General features: G+C 44.5%; 1 protein-coding gene across 1 annotated transcript; it reads left to right on the forward strand.

Moving 5' to 3' along the window:
* The first annotated feature begins 4,994 nt into the window (after positions 1–4,994).
* On the forward strand, positions 4,995–5,573 carry LOC148803457 (uncharacterized). Its single transcript, XM_088895947.1, has one exon. The coding sequence runs from the start codon at positions 4,995–4,997 to the stop codon at positions 5,571–5,573; it is 579 nt and encodes a 192-aa protein (XP_088752073.1).
* The last annotated feature ends 12,061 nt before the right edge of the window (positions 5,574–17,634 follow it).

A 17,634-nucleotide genomic window follows, 5' to 3' on the forward strand; every position in this document is an offset into this window, starting at 1 on the left:
CAAATTTACCTCGTTGCCCTTGGCTAATCCGAGCAACAACAATTGGCACCGTCTGTGGAAAGCGTTGCTGAGACAATTCCTTAAAACTCACAAGAAGAAAAATCTCTAAGCCCTCCTAAGTTCAAAAGTCATGGTGCAAAGAACCAGGAATAACCAGAACCTGGTCACCTATGAGCAGTTTCAAGTAGTCCTTGATCATTTGGACCACCTCACTCAATGCATAGAAGAAGTCTGTCCCCGAGCAGTAGATCCCTCTCGAGGCAATCGCCCCATTGGGGTGTCAGAGGATTAGGGCCAATGCGAGCACGTTGAGCCCCCAGCCCTTGCCAGGGCGACAATCAACTGGCCGAGCAATCGGAGTCAAGCAATAGTCGATCCCCTAGTTCACCTCAGAGGAATATCCGACCTCCCAACCGAAGAGAAGAAGCGCCTACACAATCCAAAGATAGTCACCAGCCTTCGAAGCAGCATCACCACCGCCGAAAGGAGATCCTGAGGGACGATGGCGGACACCTCGGCCATCCCGGAGTTCTCTCCCGAGGCGAGAGCCGACGTCACGCCACTCCCCCTCCTATCTCAGATCTCCAAGACATTCTGAACGATCATTGTACTCGTAGGGGAGCGCGCATGACCCAGCCTCGGAGTACTCAGGAATCCAAGTTGATACCCATCGAGTCCGTGAAGATAGAAGCGGGGCCACGACCCTGCCAATTCAGGAATTACCGAGTTGTGAGCCGAGCTCAAGGCCATCAGAGACGAGCTCCACCAAGTCAAGGAGAGTCGAGCTGACACCTCCGCTAGTCACAGCAATTCCGTCGACCGCATGACGCATTCACCCCGGAAATCATTTTGGAGCCTCTCCCCCCACACTTCAAGGCTCCTACTTTTGAGATGTACAACGGCTCCTCGAATCCTGATGACCACCTAGAAAGTTTCAGAATGCTCATGATAGTCTACGGGTATTCTGACACCTTGACGTGCCGAACTTTCCAGGCCACCTTCAAGGGGGCAGCACGCCGCTGGTTCTCCAACCTCCCCCAGAGGTCAATCATTTCGTTGGAGCAGTTCGCCAACATGTACCTTGCCTGCTTCATTAGGAATAGGTAGTGCCAGAAGAGCGTCGTCTCGCTCTTGTCCATCCTGAAGAAGTCGGGTGAAAGCTTGATTCTTACATCGACCGCTTCAAAAAATAAGAGCTCGAGGTCAGGGACCTTGACCCCATGGTCTCAATGCACGCTGCCATCAATAGACTCCAACCTGGCTCCGCCCTCAAGTGCTTGGTTGCCAAAACTCCGCCAAAGACAAAGTTAGAGTTCCTCAAAAAGGCTCAAAAGTACATTGCGACCGAAAAGGCTTCGACCGGGAACCACCAGGAGAAGGAGACTGAACACAGCAGCTGGCCCTTAGGGAAGAAAAGGAAGAATGAAGACCGCCGAGGTGATAGCGGCAAAGATAACAGGATGCCATCAGCCTCAACCACGGCTTATAGCCAATATACGCCACTCAACTCCTGCTGGACCCAAATCCTGATGCAGATAGGCAAGGAAAAGTTCGTAAAGTGTCCAGAGAAGATGAAGAGGAACCCCAAAAAGTACTGCAAGTTTCACCATGGCATCGGCCACGACACCAAGGAATACTATGAGTTGAAGAGCGAAATAGAGTCCCTCATCCGCCACGGGCATTTGAAGCAATTCGTCGGGGGCGAAGCCAACGCTTCGTCCTTTTAGCAGCAGCAACAACATCAGCAGGTTGCCGAAGTCATTGACGTCAATGTCGGGGGCTAGGCCTCGGCCCTTAAGGCCTACGCCAGGCAAGTGAACATCCAAGGGCCACCCCCCAAGAGGCTAAAGCATCATGAGGACCTCTCCTTTACAAATGAGAACCTCAATGGAATCACAGTCCCCCATGACAATGCGCTGGTGATTTCAACCGTAGTAGCAAACTTCCTAGTCAAGAGGATTCTCGTCGATAGTGGCTCCTCGGTAGACATCCTCTTCTATGAACCTTTTGAAAAGATGAAGATAGCACCAAAGCGCCTCTAGCCTGTGGACGTCCCACTGGTCGGTTTCTCCGGCAATGTCGATAGGCCAGAAGGAAAGATCACCCTACCAATCACAATAGGAACCGAGCCTCGGTACGTGACGAGGATGACGGAGTTCCTTGTCGTCAAGATTGGCTCCCTTTACAACGCAATCATGGGGAGATCAACCCTTCATGCATTGCGAGCTGCCATGTCCTCCTACCACCTCGCCCTCAAATTCCCAACCGAGCATGGCATCAGATTGTTCGGGGGGGTCAGCATATCACCCGTCAGTGCTATGTGGCGGCGCTAAAGGGCAAGAACAAAGAAGCATTGTCACTTGAGGGCCTTGACCTTAAGGAGGAGCCAACAAGCCAAGGACCTCATCTCGGTTCCCATGGATGAGGATGATCCCGAGAAGACGGTCCACGTTGGGTCCAACCTTCCCCTGGAGAGCCTATCCGAATTGGTAAGTTTCCTCAAAACTAACATCAACGTCTTCACTTGGTCCACCGCTAACATGCCCAGAATTTACCCTTTGGTCATTACTTATAGGCTGAGCGTGGACTTGAGCTCTAGGCCAGTTCGGCAAAAGAAGAGGAAATTTGCACCGGAGCGATGGAAGGCCATCGAAGAGGAAGTTGACAAGCTACTTGACGTCGGATTCATCTGAGAGGTATATTATCCTAACTGGCTATCAAATGTGGTTTTGGTTAAGAAAGCTAATGGAAAATGGCGAATCTGTATTGACTTCACAGACCGTAATCGAATCTGCCCCAATGACAGTTTTCCTTTGCCAAGAATAGACCACATTATCGTCACCACTACAGGATATGAATTGCTCAACTTCATGGATGCCTTCTCTGGATACAATCAAATAAAGATACACCCCGAAGACGAAGAGAATACCTCATTCATCACCGAGCACAGTACATGCTGCTACAAGGTGATGCCCTTCGGGCTTAAAAACACAGGAGCTACCTACCAATGTCTCGTTAATAAAGTGTTCAAGGACCATAAGGGAAGGAACATTGAAGCCTATGTAGATGATATGGTGGTGAAGTGCCTAAAAGCCGAAGCACACACCTCGGACCTAGTCAAGACCTTTGACACTTTGTGGAAGTTTAATATGAAGTTAAATCCCAACAAGTGTGCCTTCGGCATCACCTCGAGCAAGTTTCTAGGCTTCACCATCACTCAAGGAGGCATTGAAGCCAACCCTGAGAAGATACAGGCCATACTGGACAAGGCACCTCCTCGATCAGTGAAGGAAACTTAGAAGCTTACTGGCCAAGTGGTGGCACTCAATATATTCATGTCGAAGTCAGCTGACCTCTTCCCTTCTTCCAAGCCATCAAGAAATTAAAAGACTTCTAGTGGAGGGAGGAATGTCAGCAATCTTTCGACGAACTCAAGGAGTACCTCACCTCACCTCCCCTCCTGGCCCACCTGGTCTTAGGAGAAACTCTATACTTGTACCTGTCAGCCGGGGATGAAGCAGTCAGCTCAGTCTTGATCAAAGAAGATAGAGCACAAAAGTCGAAATACTACATCAGCAAGGTACTGTGCAACGTCGAAACCAGATCCCCCGAGGTGGAGCTACCATCACAGTGTTGACAAATCAGCCCCTCAAAATGGTCCTCACCTAGCCCAAGACCTCGGCGCATTTGATCAAATGGGCCATCAAGCTTTCCGAATTTGACATATGGTACCAGCTGAGGCCCACCATTAAAGTACAAGCCCTCGCAGATTTTGTGATGGAGTGCATCTTCAACCGAGATCTCCCTTGGGCCCTAGAAGATGAACCAGGAGAAGGGTGCCCCGCTAGAGATGCTCCCCCTAGTTAGAAGCTATTTGTGGATGGGTTGTCCAATGACAAAGGAAGCGGCGCTGGCCTTATCCTCCTCACCTCGAACAACTCAACCCTTAGATACGCGCTGAGGTTCGACATCCCAGCATCCAACAACGAACCAAGTATGAGGCCCTCCTCTTCGGACTGCAACTGGCCAAGGACCTCGACTCCTCACATGTTGAAGCCTTCAGCGACTCTCAATTGGTGGTAAACCAGGTGAAGGACGAGTGCGAAGCCAGAGAACAAAGCATGTCCAAGTATCTCGCCAAACTCCAAGAGCTAGCCCACCATTTGCAGGGCTTTACCCTGCAACAAGTCCCACGTGCTAACAACGCAAGGGCCGATGCCCTATAAAAGCTAGCAAGCACCTCAAGCACAGTCTTTGACAGCGCAGTTTGCATGGAGAAGCTACCTTGGTCGTCCATTGAAGAGGCTCAAGTACTACCAATAGAGGCTAAGCCATCATGGATGGACCCCATCATCAATTTCCTTCTGACGGAACAACTGCCCAACGATAGGAACAATGCCAGATGACTCCGACGTCAGGCGGCCCACTACACCTTGCTTGAAGGAAAATTGTATAGAAGATCTTTCACCTTGACTTACCTCCGATGCCTTCACCCCAAGGAAGGGGAGTACATGCTTAGAGAAATCCATGAAGGCATCTGCGAAAACCACCTTGGCGGCAAGGCCCTCGCCTAGAAGACATTGAGATAGGGATATTTCTGGCCAACACTTCACAAAGACGCAGCTGAACTCGTGTGAAGATGTGATCAATGCCAGTGGCATGCCAACATAAGTCATCAACCAATGACAAACCTCTCAGACCTCAGTAGCCCCTAGCCCTTCACTAAATGGGGAATGGACCTCCTCGGCCCTTTCCCATAAGCAATGGGGGGCAGGAAGTACCTTGTCGCCGCCATGGACTACTTCACCAAGTAGGTCGAGGCTGAGCCCTTAGCCACTATCACAAATTGGGCGATCCAGAGCTTCTTCTGAAAAAACATCATATGTCGCTTCGGCCTACCTCACACGCTAGTCACCGACAAAGGGAAGTAGTTTGATGACGCCAAATTTCGCGAGTAGTGTGCCTCCCTCGGCATCAAACAACAGTACACCTCGATGGGCTACCCCCATACAAATGGCCTAGCCAAGGTCACCAACAAAACCATCCTAGACAGTCTGAAGATGAGGTTAGATCGAGCAAAAGGCTTATGGGCCGATGAGTTGAACAGTGTTCTCTGGGCACACCGAACCACATCTCAGACAGCCACAGGAGAAACTCCCTTCGGCCTGACCTACAGTACGGAAGCAACAATCCTAGTAGAGATCGGCCAGCCAATGCTCCAAGTCGAAGCCTACAATGAAGTGGAGAACAGCGAAGCCCTCAAAACCAACCTAGATCTACTGGAAGAAGCTCGGGAGCAGGCACAGATCAAAGTAGTTGTCTACCAGCAACGCGTGGCCCGTTACTACAACTCGAAAGTTAAAGAAAGATACTTCGGAGAAGGAGACCTTGTTCTCAAAAAGGTCATGGTCCCCAAACCCAGAGTAGGAAAGCTAGGCCCCAACTGGGAAGACCCTTATAGAGTCAAACGTGTCCTCGGCCCTGAAACCTTTCACTTGGAACACTTTGATGGAAGACCCATCCCTCGGACATGGAACACGGAGAACCTCCTAATGTACTTTCAAGAAATGTAATTGCCTATGGCTAAGTGATGAATGAATGAAGAAAAAGTTCTTCTTCGAATCAAGTGTTGAATGAATGTGTGTCCTAAGTCCTCAAAAACCCTCGGCTTCGTGGCCTGCCGACGCATGAAACCTTCCTTCAAGGGATGAGCACTCAGTATAGACCGATGCAGAAGACTATGACGACCCTCGGATGAGCACCTCGCCAAAAGAATGCACGCCAGGGCAAATGAGGCCTTTCACGCCTCATCACCTCCTTGGTGGATGGTGATCCCCTTGGCACGCTAGGGTGGATGTGGCCCTACACGCCTCATCACCTCCTCAGTTGATGGTGACTCCCTCAGCTACCTATACTTAGCACAGTAAAAGTAACAACCCCGATTGCCTCGGCTCGAGCCCCCGACTTTGCCGGTGTGACGCCTCAACCTCCCTCGAGGAAACGCTTGGTGGGAAAGACGGAAGGCCTAGCTCAAAAATTTTGAGGGTCGAAGGAGAGATTCGGAGACTGCTACCTTTGATCGGATTCTCAAACATTTTTATTTCGTTCCTTTTATTTATTTATTTATGTTATTTATTTATTTTTATGCACTTGTTATTCTCAGTATTGTTCGAATTTGGTTTTAATGAATTCCATTTTTTTAATTAATTAATTTCATATTTCTACAACTCCCCTTTGTGTTCTCTCTCCCGGATCTAAGTACGTAATTATTTTTCCCCTGCATCCCTGTGGATATGAACCACTCCAATCACTTTACTGCGTTAGTACTTGTTTGAGAATCAGAATAAAATTATAAATGTTTAAACTGGTGTTTCAAATTGTTTAACGACGCGCTTCCGGACACATCAAGTTTTTGGTGTCGTTGGCGGGGAAGCACGGAGAAAATTTTTTATTTACTTTTTCTGGATCTGTTTCATAATTTTTTCTTTTTTGTTTTATTAGTTGATTCGTTATCTTAGTTTAATTCTTGTTTCTCTTTGATTATATAGGACAGAATAGCGAAAGGTGGGGTACCAGAGCGTTGTGGGACTACGGGACGGAAGAGAAGAGAAGATAAGAGAAATTGGATTGCGTTTCAGGTGTAGTCGTTCCATTTTACTTTTGATTTTCTTATTTTTATTTTCAAACTCTTTTTTGTTTTAGTTGAATAGTGATTTTTGAATTTTTAATTAGTTTTTTTAGATCTGATTTTTTTTCTAGTATTATTTTGCTTTCATTTTGTTTCTAAATCTATTCTTCTTTCTTTATTTTAATTTCTTGTTCGATTATTTTTGCTTTATTAGGTTTGTGTTTTTATTTTATTTCAGATTTAAAAAAAAAGAAAACAAAAAAAATTGTTTATTTTATTTTATTTCATTTTATTTCTTGCAGCATAATTTTCTTTTGTTTTATTTTATTTTCGGTTTAATTTTTTTAGATTCATTTTTTTCTCTTTTATTTCAGAAAAAAAAACAATAAAAAACAAAAAAAAATTAGTTTTTTTATTTTAATTATTTTTTACAGTGTATTTTTATTTTCGTATTAATTTTTAGATTTGTGTTTTTTATTAAAAAAACGAAAAAAATATAAATAAAAAAATTCAGCATTTTTTCTTTTGTTTATTTTATTTTTGATTTTATTTAGTTTATTTTATCTATTTCTTGCATAATTTTCTTTTTGATCATTTTATTTTAAGATTATCAATTAGTTTGTTAGAATTTATTTTTTGTAGTTGTTAATTCTGTTTAGCACAATTAATTGTTGTATTATTTTCTGTTTGCAATTATTATTTGTTACCTTATTTAATTCTTTCTTTTTAGTTATTTAATTGAATAATTAATTGCTAAATGGGAAATTGCTGAAATTTTCAATTTTGAGTTTAAATTTTAAATTTTAATTTTAATTCGAACCTAAATTTGAATTTGAATTTGAATTTCGAAATTTAAATTTTAAATTTTCGAATGAAAAAAATTAAAAAAATAAAAAAGTTAAAAATTTAAAATATATATATTCAAATTTAATTTTTAGGAATTTAAATTTCAAAATCTGAATTTGAATTTAAACTCCCAAAAATTTAATTTTTGAATTAAAAAAATTGAAAAAAAAATTTGAATATTTCTGTTGCATTTTGATTCCATTATTTAGGGTTTGATATTGTAGAACATGCATCATATAGGTTTATTTAATTGCTGAAATTATCTTGTTAGTTGTGAATGTGTTAGGTTTTCTTTCTTTTTATTATTTTAATTGCTTCTCCCGCTTAGTTTATTTTATTCTTTTATGATATTGTTGAATTGCATTTTAGAAATAATTGTTCATGCATTGTAGTTAGTTGCATTTTGTTGTATTTATTTTGTCTTTCCATTAATTCATTTATGGGCATCCAACCTAAATAAGATAAGGTGGGGATTTCATCACCCTTCCTTGGCCCAAAAATCACCACCCTTCACGTGCGGTTCACCCTAACCCTAATTTAAAATTTGGATAGAAAAATCCTTTAGGGAAGCCTCACATTTGGTTCAAAGGTGTGTTGAATTTTATGAGAGCTTGAAATTATTTTCCATAACCGGCAGTTGGTATCTAAGGAATGAGGTTAAACGGCTAAGTCTAAGCGGGTTTTGTGGTTACTTAATTAGGTCCTTGCGAGAGCAAGGGGAGCCTCCCACATCCCCACCTCTTACCTGGCTAACCAAAGGAAGTGGTGTAATTCCAAGTGAACCTAAAAGGATTCACATTGGTTGAACCACTAGTTTAGGAAACCCTAGGTCAGCCCCTAGGTCGTGTGGTTGATTTGTTTGCCTTTAAAAAAATAAAAAAATTCAAATTCAAATTTGAATTTAAATTTTGAATTAAAAAAAGTAAAAAAATCAAATTTGAGTTTAAATTTCAAGATCTAAATTTGAAATTAAAATTTCAAATTTCAAAAAAAAAGAGAGTTTCAAAAGTTAAGTTTAAATTTCAAAATTCAAGTTGCAAAATCCACATTTGAAATTAAACTCAAAATTTTAAATTCAAATAAGAAGAAAAGGGACTTTTGTGTTGTATGTTGGGAAGGAGATCTCTAAGGAGAGAAACTATAGAACCTATACCTGAAATAGAGAGATACCTCCATCATCAACACCGAAATCAAATGGCCGGAATCAATGATGCCCAACCTAGAAAGTTGAAGGAATACTTCACTCCAACACAATACAACCCTTCATCCTGCATTCAGTTACCTGATACTCAGGCCTTACAGTATGAAATTAAGTCAAGTACAATCCAGATGCTTCCATCCTTCTATGGGAACTCAAGTGAGGACCCATACAAGCATATAGATGAGTTCCTAAAAATATGTTCAATTGTAAGGATTTAGAATTTCAATGATGATGCCTTTAGATTGACTCTTTTCCCCTTCTCCTTGAAGGATAAGGCCAAGCATTAGTTAGGGACTATAAGGAGACCCATTAGGACTTGGGAAAAAATGCAACAAGAATTCCTTAGGAAGTTCTATCCTATAGGAAGAACCAATACCATGAGAAGAGCTATAATGGGATTCACCCAAACACTAGGTGAGCAAATTCATGAGGGTTGGGAGAGGATGAAAGAGTTAATGAGAAAATGCCCACACCATGGCCTGTTCCAGTGGAAAATTGTCCAGGTCTTCTATGAAGGCCTAACAGATCAATACAGGCAGATGGTAGATGCATCGTGTGGGGGGGCATTTATGAGCAGGAGTGAGTATGAAGCTTATAATCTTTTCAAAACCCTGAGTGAGAATTCTATCAATAATGCATCGTTGTATTCCTATGAAAGGTTGGTGGGACCCTCAAAGAGGGCAGGGCTCTATGAGGTCAAAAATAATATAGAGCCCGAGGCAAAAATGGACTTGAATGCCATTTCTAGAAAGTTGGAAAAGGTAGACCTTCTATCCTAGAAACTCGACCAGTTTTTCACTCTTAACCTGCAATCGGGCCCATCTACCTCTTATCCCAAAGTATGTTCCATTTGTGCTAGCCCAGCCCACTAGGTTGATGATTGTCCTACTGTGGCCCAGTTTCCACCTTTTATCCAAGAACAAGTTCAAGCGGCCCAGAGTTTCTCAAGGCCCAATAATGATCCATATTCTAATACTTATAACCTTGGGTGGAGAAACCATCCTAACTTTTCGTGGAGGACACATCAACCCAATGTACAATCCCATCAACATCCGTCCAACTCCATGGCCCAACAGTTTTAAAGGCTAGTAGTACAAAACCAGTTCCAGTAGGTGTACCCTAAGAGTCAACCGGCCCAACCATATCAGGGCTACCCACAACCCCCTCAATCCCAATCAGTAGACGATCAATTTATGCAGCTACAACAGTTGATCCTAAATCAACAGCAGTCCTTTGCTAGGTTAGAAAGCCAAATAGGACAGCTAGCTGAAGCTAATGCAAGGAGGGCAGTGGGGCAACTACTGAGTCAACTAGTTGCAAACCCTAAGAATCAGCCATCGGGTTTTTCTCAACAAATTCAACCACCTCCTCAGAATCCCCAATTCGAAAATTCTAAAATTGTAACAACTTTAAGGAGCGAGAGAATTTTGGAAGACCCATATGAGAAAGAAAGTAAAGAAGAAGAAAATGAGTCAGAAAACCCTAAGTTGGGGGGGGGGGGGTGAAGAAGAAGAAAGGGAAAACGTAGAAAAAGAGCCTAAAGTGAACCAGTTTGTAGTCTCCTTTCCTACCACACTCATAGCCATGCTGTCACGAAAAAAGAAAGAAATTCGCAATGAGGAGGTCAGGGAACTTTTCACACAAGTATACATTAACATCCCGCTCCTCGATGCGATTCAACATGTCCCGGCTTATGCAAAGTTTCTGAAAGAGCTATACACCCAAAAGAGGGAGCCACGATCGACCTCACAAAAAGTGCTCTCAGTAGATGTGAGTGCGGTCCTCCTGAACCAACTTTCCTAGAAAATGAAAGACCCAGGCGCTCCTCTTATTGGTTGTACAATTTCTAGAATCACCTTTGATAGGGCCCTATTGGATCTAGGGGCTAGTGTGAACCTGCTTCTGTCCATTATTTATGAAAGGTTTAGGGTCGGCGAGTTGAAATCTACCCCAGTAATTCTACAACTCGTTGATCGGTCAGTTAAGACTCCTCGAGGTATCATCGAGGATGTCATAGTCAGGATAGAAAATTGTTATTTCCCTGTAGATTTTGTTGTCCTAGACATGACCCCAACCGAAGAACTGAACCACAACCTGATAATCTTAGGATAGCCATTTTTAGCAACGGCTAATGCAAACATCAATTGTAAATCGGGGAAAATGGACATCTCATTTGGGGAGAAAAAGGTCCAATTGAATGTTTTTAATGCCTCTAAGCATCCAAACCTATGGGAAGATAAAGGCAGTGTGGACATAGTGGACAATCTCGTGGATGACCTACCTACCCCTTGGTTAGCTTGATTCGGTCCTGGTTGGTATGAAAATGAAAGTGAGTATGAGAGTTTGGATGAGAGAGATGATTAGTTGCGTCTAGCTGAAGACGTTAAACTTAGCAGTGGTTGGGAGGCAACCCAACGTAATTTTTTCAATTAATTTTAGGATTAGAGTTTTTTATTTTCTTGGTTCAAGACCAGGTGGCATACCTTGAACCCCTTAAAAAAACCCTACTCGTTATTCCCTTTGGCCCAAATCTTCCTTACATCATTCTAGTCATGCCATTAGGGACAATGTCATTTAAGTTGGGGTAAGGAAAGAGAGAAAAATTGAAAAAAAATGTGAAGCTAAGCCTTTAAAGATGGAGAATTAAAATTTCACTGAAATTTTTAAAATTTTCCATTGAAGAGATTCCCAAACAGAAAAAGTTAAGAAAACTGATAAAAAAATATTGAATTATGTAGAAATTGGTAGCAAGTGATAGAAGTCAAAATGGTCCTATTTGAACATTGTCTAAACCATTTAAAAATTGGAAAATACTCCCAAGTTTGCCCCTATCAAGATAGGAAGAGAGATTCAGAAATTAGACAAAATTCTTCAAATTGATAAGAGACAGTGGACTACCCTGAACTGTGTTGCAAATAAAACAGAAAAAAAAAAGAAAAAGAGAGAGAGAGAGAGAGAATAAAAGGTCAATGGACACCCTAAACCTAGTAACCGGGTCTCTTCACCTAAGTTAAGTGTTGAAATTCGTGTCAAACGGAAAAGGAAATGCCAAAGACACTTACCTAACACTTAGTAATTGGGTCTCTTTACCTAAGTCAAGTGTCGAGATTCATGTAAAACGGTGAAAGGTTACAATAAAAATAAGTTCAGGGGTAGAAATCTGCTATCAGAAATAATAAGAAGAATACCTGTTTGATTTTAAAATCAATCTCTTCTTATCAAGACAGTTTGCAAATGGAAGGGTAAATAAGATTTTTAAACCATGTTTTGGTAACATTCAAAATAAGACAGTTTTACCCCTAAGGCCCAATATCGAGATCTATATAGAGTTTGAGAATGCTAGAATTGGGATGCTTGATTAATTCTGTTAGGGATGACCTTGTAATGGGAAAGATCTATAGACTCAGTGTAGTTTTAAGGTTGCATTGCTAAGGGACTAGCAATTTTAAGTTGGGGGGTGTGATAACCCTGCTTCTTGATGCCTTAAGGGCATCAATCAGGGTTATTTTTGGCCTTAGAGTAATCAAAGTGTACCCTTCTCCTAGTTAAAATCAATTATGTGACCTCTGAGGATCTCTATGCAATTTATGTACCCAGTTTTCTAGGCTGAAGTGTAGTTTTTGGGAAGCTGGTGTGAAGACCAGCTGAGATAAGGGGTGTTTTTGTAAAGAACTGAAAATGGGAGGGTGCCTTATATCTGCTAAACCCAGTTGGCACCCACTCTATTGTATTACCATGCTCCCCTCTCCTTAGAAAACCCTATGGAGCCTTTTTAACCTAACATTTTCACTCTTAGCAAACCCTAGCCGCCCCTAGGTATTTAATCTCCACCTTCCACCTCTTTTAATCTCAACTACTCATTTTAGGGCTCTCCTTTATAGCTTTTAAACCCTAGGGCGCCACCTATTCTGCTAATCCTCACCATTTAGCCCCTTACCTCCAAATCTCAGCCACTACCTTCATCTTATATCCCAACCATTCAATCTAGAGCATCACCTATTCTTTTAATCTTAACCCTTCAACCCTAGATCTTTTAATCTACACCCTCCATTTCTGGGCGCCCAAATCTCAGCCCTACATAATATTGGCCGCCCTCTCCTTTTATTCTTAGCCATAGGATCACCCCAAAACCATCTTAGCCATCCATTAGAAACCCCAGGGCATCCCTAACTTTGCTAAATTCTAGCTGCCGCCCCCCGTCTTTCTCCGTATTTCTAGTTGTGTCCACCATTCTCTATAAAAAGGGTACTAGGGGCCCTGTAGAAGGGGTTGGTCAATTCACCCAGGTAAGAAGGAACGCTGATCTTGAGAAGTTCAAGGGTAAGGGAAGAGGAGGGCGCTCGGGCAAGAGGAGGGGTTCCTACTTGCAGTTCGCTAACACCACTACTGCCACCTCTGGATTTGAATCCCCACCATTTTTTCTTCAGTTTTAGAATTACTTTCTGTTCTTTAATTTCCAGTTCATTTTTTCTTCCTACAAATTTTACTTTTATTAGATTTAGTTTGTACTTTATTTCTTTTCTATAGATCTGAAATTCGACCAAGTAAAACGGAAGGCCTAGCTTGAGAAGTTCGAGGGTCGAAGGAGAGATCCGGAGACTACTACCTTTGATTGGATTCTCAAACATTTTTATTTCGTTCCTTTTATTTATTTATTTTTATGCACTTGTTATTCTCAGTACTATTTGAATTTGGTTTTAATGAATTCCATTTTTTTAATTAATTAATTTTATATTTCTGCAACTCCCCTTTGTGTTCTCTCTCCCGGATCTAAGTACGTAATTATTTTTCCCCTGCTTCCCTGTGGATACGACCCGTTCTCATCACTTTACTACGTTAGTACTTCTTTGAGAATCGGAATAAAATTATAAATGTTTAAACTGGTGTTCTGAAGTGTTTAATGACGCGCTTCCGGACACACCAACAAGCTAGGTGAGCTACACCCTGATAGTACCGCTCTACCTCAGTCCCTCATCCCCCCCAGGTACCTCGGCGATATACCTCTTCCAACCTCGGCTATGGTGTCAGGTTTCTTCGCCCTTGCCCAAGTTAACACTTAAAGGAATTCTGCAGCCAGGCGAGCCACACTTCGGACGTGTGGCCCTGCCTCGTCTCCCAATGCCCTAACTACATAAAGCGAGCGTGCAAGAAAACTATATGTGCTATGAGCAAACTATACGTGTTTTTGTGTGTTGTAGTCTCATTGTTCAAAGGGGCAATGACCTCTCAAAAAAAAAAAAGAGAGAAGAAGAAGAAGAAAAGAAAGAAAGAGGAGAAAAACACAACATATATAAAAAATGGCTTAATTCGTTGTTGTATTTCTATATTGCCTTTACAAAAAGTTTTTTGATGCCTCATGGGCCGAACATATGTACATTCACAAAAAAAGAAGAAAGAGAAAATAGCACAACATCTGAACAAAAATGAAAGGGGGGAGATCCGTGCCTAGGCCTTGCCGTCGGTAGGAGGAGTGGAGTCATCAGCAGCCTGGGCTTCGCCAGGAGCATCTGGAATCACCTGCAGACCCTTGACGTCAAAGTCTGGCATCACCTGCAGGAGTGCCTTATTCGTGTCTTTGATCCCACCGAGATAGGATGCTGACGCGTACTCCGCGAGCGCATCCATAAACTCGGAGGACTTCTTGAATGCCTCCATTGCTTTGGATGTTGCCTTCTTTGCCTCCTCCACTGATGCCACAGTCTCGGTAGCCCTTCCTTCTGCAACGGCTGCCCGCCTCTCCGCCTCAGAGACAATGCTCTCTAGACGAACCCTCTCCATCTGCTCCATGGAAAGACCCTGTCACGCCTCTTTCAGTTGTATCTCGAGGCATTCCCGAACTGACTACTCGTCCAAGAACGCCTTCCTAATTTTCTGGTATTTTTCTTCAGCGGAAGTAGCTGTCTTCTAAAGCCTCTCCCTTTCCTTCTAGAGCTTCTCCTCAGCAGACTTCTGGAGCCACTACTTCTCCTTCTCCAGCTTGTCAATGTGAGACATCGCCAGCCTCGTCTGGTCCCCCAAACCGACAAAATGTAGGCAAGCTTGCAACAAAACCAGTTAGTGAACAAAAGAAGAGGAAGAGAAGGAAATACATAAGATACAAAGCAATATATATATATATATATCTTACCTCGACCAGATGGTACAAGCCCTCATCGTAGATGGCCTTGGGGTTGCTCTGCAGCAAGCGGTAACGATCCCTCAGCAAGATCAACCTGCTCACCAAGGTCTGGCTGACCCCTTCATCCTAGATGGACTCCCCTTCGCGGAGCTGCCATTGCGGACGGAATACCTTATCAGCACCCTTGGCTCTCTTGGGGAACCCCTGCACAGATGGTGGAGCTGAAGAAGGTCCGAATGGACGCTCCCCAGGTGCGGGTCTCCTTGCCGCATCTTCGGTCGGGCATTCGGCGTTGGCCACCTTCCGCAGCAACTCCTCCCTTGGCATGTCTCCGGCGGGCCTCTTCCGATCCGTCTCAGCTTCCTCTGTGGGCCTCTTCGGCACCAACACTGATTTTTTGGCCCCCTCCGAGGGTCTCTTGGTTCCCCCAGTGAGCTTCTGGGGCACCACCACCAGTTGTTTCCCCTTGGCAGGAACGTGTTGATTTCCCCCCTTCGCTGAGATAGGGGGGCAACCTCTTCGCCAGGCCGCTTCGGTGTCTGTGCCCTTGCTTTCTTCCCAACCTGCTTCATGTGGGCCTTCTTGAGTAGTCGCTGCTTAGCATCCATTGGTACCTCTGTGAACAACAAAAGAAAACAGTCAGCATAACCAACCGAAGACGTTGAAGGCGTGCAAAGTAACTACAAAACCTCTCCTACTGAGGGGAGTAGGGCTAATCCTAGTGAACACTAGGGGAACCTCCTCCTCCCCCAACGGCTTCGCCTGGGCTGTCCCCATCACATGCAAATGAGCCATGGTAGTAGCCTCCTCGTCTTGGAGTGGAGGGGGACATCTTTCAACAACTATGCAGGCCTCCCCCCACTCAAACCTGAACCTCTATCCTTCGGGGCAGGAGACATAGAGGAATTTGTCCTTCCACTCGTGGATGGATGAGGGGTTGTGCATCGGCTTCCCTCTCCAGGTATGGAAGTGGTACATGTTGACCTTGGAAGTGTGCTTCCTCGGCATGAACATGGCCTGAAACATTTTTGGTGTCAGCTCTACATCCCAAAGCCGAGCCCACACCAACACCACTATTATGGTCCTAAGGGTGTTGGGGACGAGTTGACTGATAGTGATACCATACCACTCCAGTAACTCAGAGACTAAGGAAGGGAGGGGAAATCTAAGGCCAGACTCTAAAAAATGCTAGTAAATACAGATTTCCCCCTCGTCAGGGGTCCACGGTTAATCACCTACGTTGGGAACCCTAAGATCATAGGATCGGGGTATGTGGAATCTCCTCGCCAGGGATTTGACCTGGCCCACCTCTAAGGAGTTGTCAAACTCTAAGCGTGGGACACCAGCGTCAGCCACCCTTCGGGCAGTGCTCCCTTCCACCGATCCAACGACAAGCTCTACAACATCTTCCCCCTCGATTAGAGGAGACCCTTCGGGCTCCCTCAACGATGCCGACGTAGCACTTTCATGGGGAGAGTCATTGCCCCGGTGGTAGCCCCCGACACCCCCAATGGCTACCCTTTCCCTCAATAGTGCTATCTCCTACCGATGAGGGGCAATGGCCCAGGAACCTAACGAGGAGAAAGGAGACGGGGTCTGAGGAGAGCTCCCTCCTGAGGTGTTTGGGAGTTCATGGCACTTAGGGCCAAAGTTTGAGAAAGACATCGTGAATTACCTAGATGGTGATGAAGGTGAAGACGGGGTGTCTTGAAGGATTGAGAACCTGGGAGCTATGCTCACTGGATAGCAAGGGTGCCTAAGTTCAAATGACGGGGAAACGGACGACCCAGATCTTGCTAGATCCGATGGCTGAGGCACCTCCGCTTCCACTATCCAACCATAATGCGCCACTCGGCACTCACCCTCGGAAGACGAAACGATGCCCAAGCAACGGCTCAGATCACTACGGATTCAACAGTCACAGGGACTGCCCTCGAAAGACGAAACGACACTGGGCGAATCGTGAGGCTCACCCGCCACAACCTACTGGGTGAACCATGGGGCCCGCCCATCGTAACCCATTGAGCGAACTGCTCAGCCCAGCAAAAACACGCTTATTTGGGTGATCGCTCTCCTCACGGTGGACCCCTGACGCGACTTGACCGTACGTGACACAGACCATCCCCGCTAACCTGAGGCATTCACACCACACGCATCTTCAAACCGATGAGGAGAGAAGATGCATACGAGGTAAAAGTGATGCCACTACAGAATACCCCTCGGATAACGAACCCAAAGGCATAACTGTCGCTACTCCGGACGACCGAAGCTAAGGCCTTACCTCGACTATCATCTCCATTACTAGCCGAAGTCAAGACCTCACCTCAGCCTCGGGAGTGGGGGGCAAGTGATGTGGGCTAGCCAGACCTCGCCCATTACGGGCTAAGATGTCCGACTCACTAATGCCTGACAGTGCCAACCACAGTAGGGGGAGCCCCGCTGCCTTTGTACGGAGCCAACCGCGGAGCAATTAGGCATACTCGCAAGGACCTGTCTCTTGACTTCGTACCGCTCTCATTATCATTTACTCCTAGGGACCCAGCACATCCGAGGACTACCATTGAGACCTCGTCTGCACCTTTCCCCACCTTATATACCTCGTACTAACTTGAGCATCGGAGTCTCCGCCTCGGGTCTTCACCCAAGGCCTATGACATCTCTTGTTTTGCAGTATCTCAAATCTCTAGGGGCCTCGTCACCGAGCCAACAACCCGTAGTTCTTGACTTCTATTGTACTCAGAAGGGAACATCTTGCCTCGGCCTACAGTCCTCGACCTCGGCCTACAGTCCTCCCCTAAATCCTCAAAGCCTTCAGCCTGTCTTTGAGACTTAAGGGCGAAT

The sequence above is a fragment of the Nelumbo nucifera genome, chromosome 1 (genome assembly GCF_055504915.1).
Source record: "Nelumbo nucifera cultivar China Antique chromosome 1, China Antique-T2T, whole genome shotgun sequence".
In the NCBI taxonomy this organism is placed as follows: domain Eukaryota; kingdom Viridiplantae; phylum Streptophyta; class Magnoliopsida; order Proteales; family Nelumbonaceae; genus Nelumbo; species Nelumbo nucifera.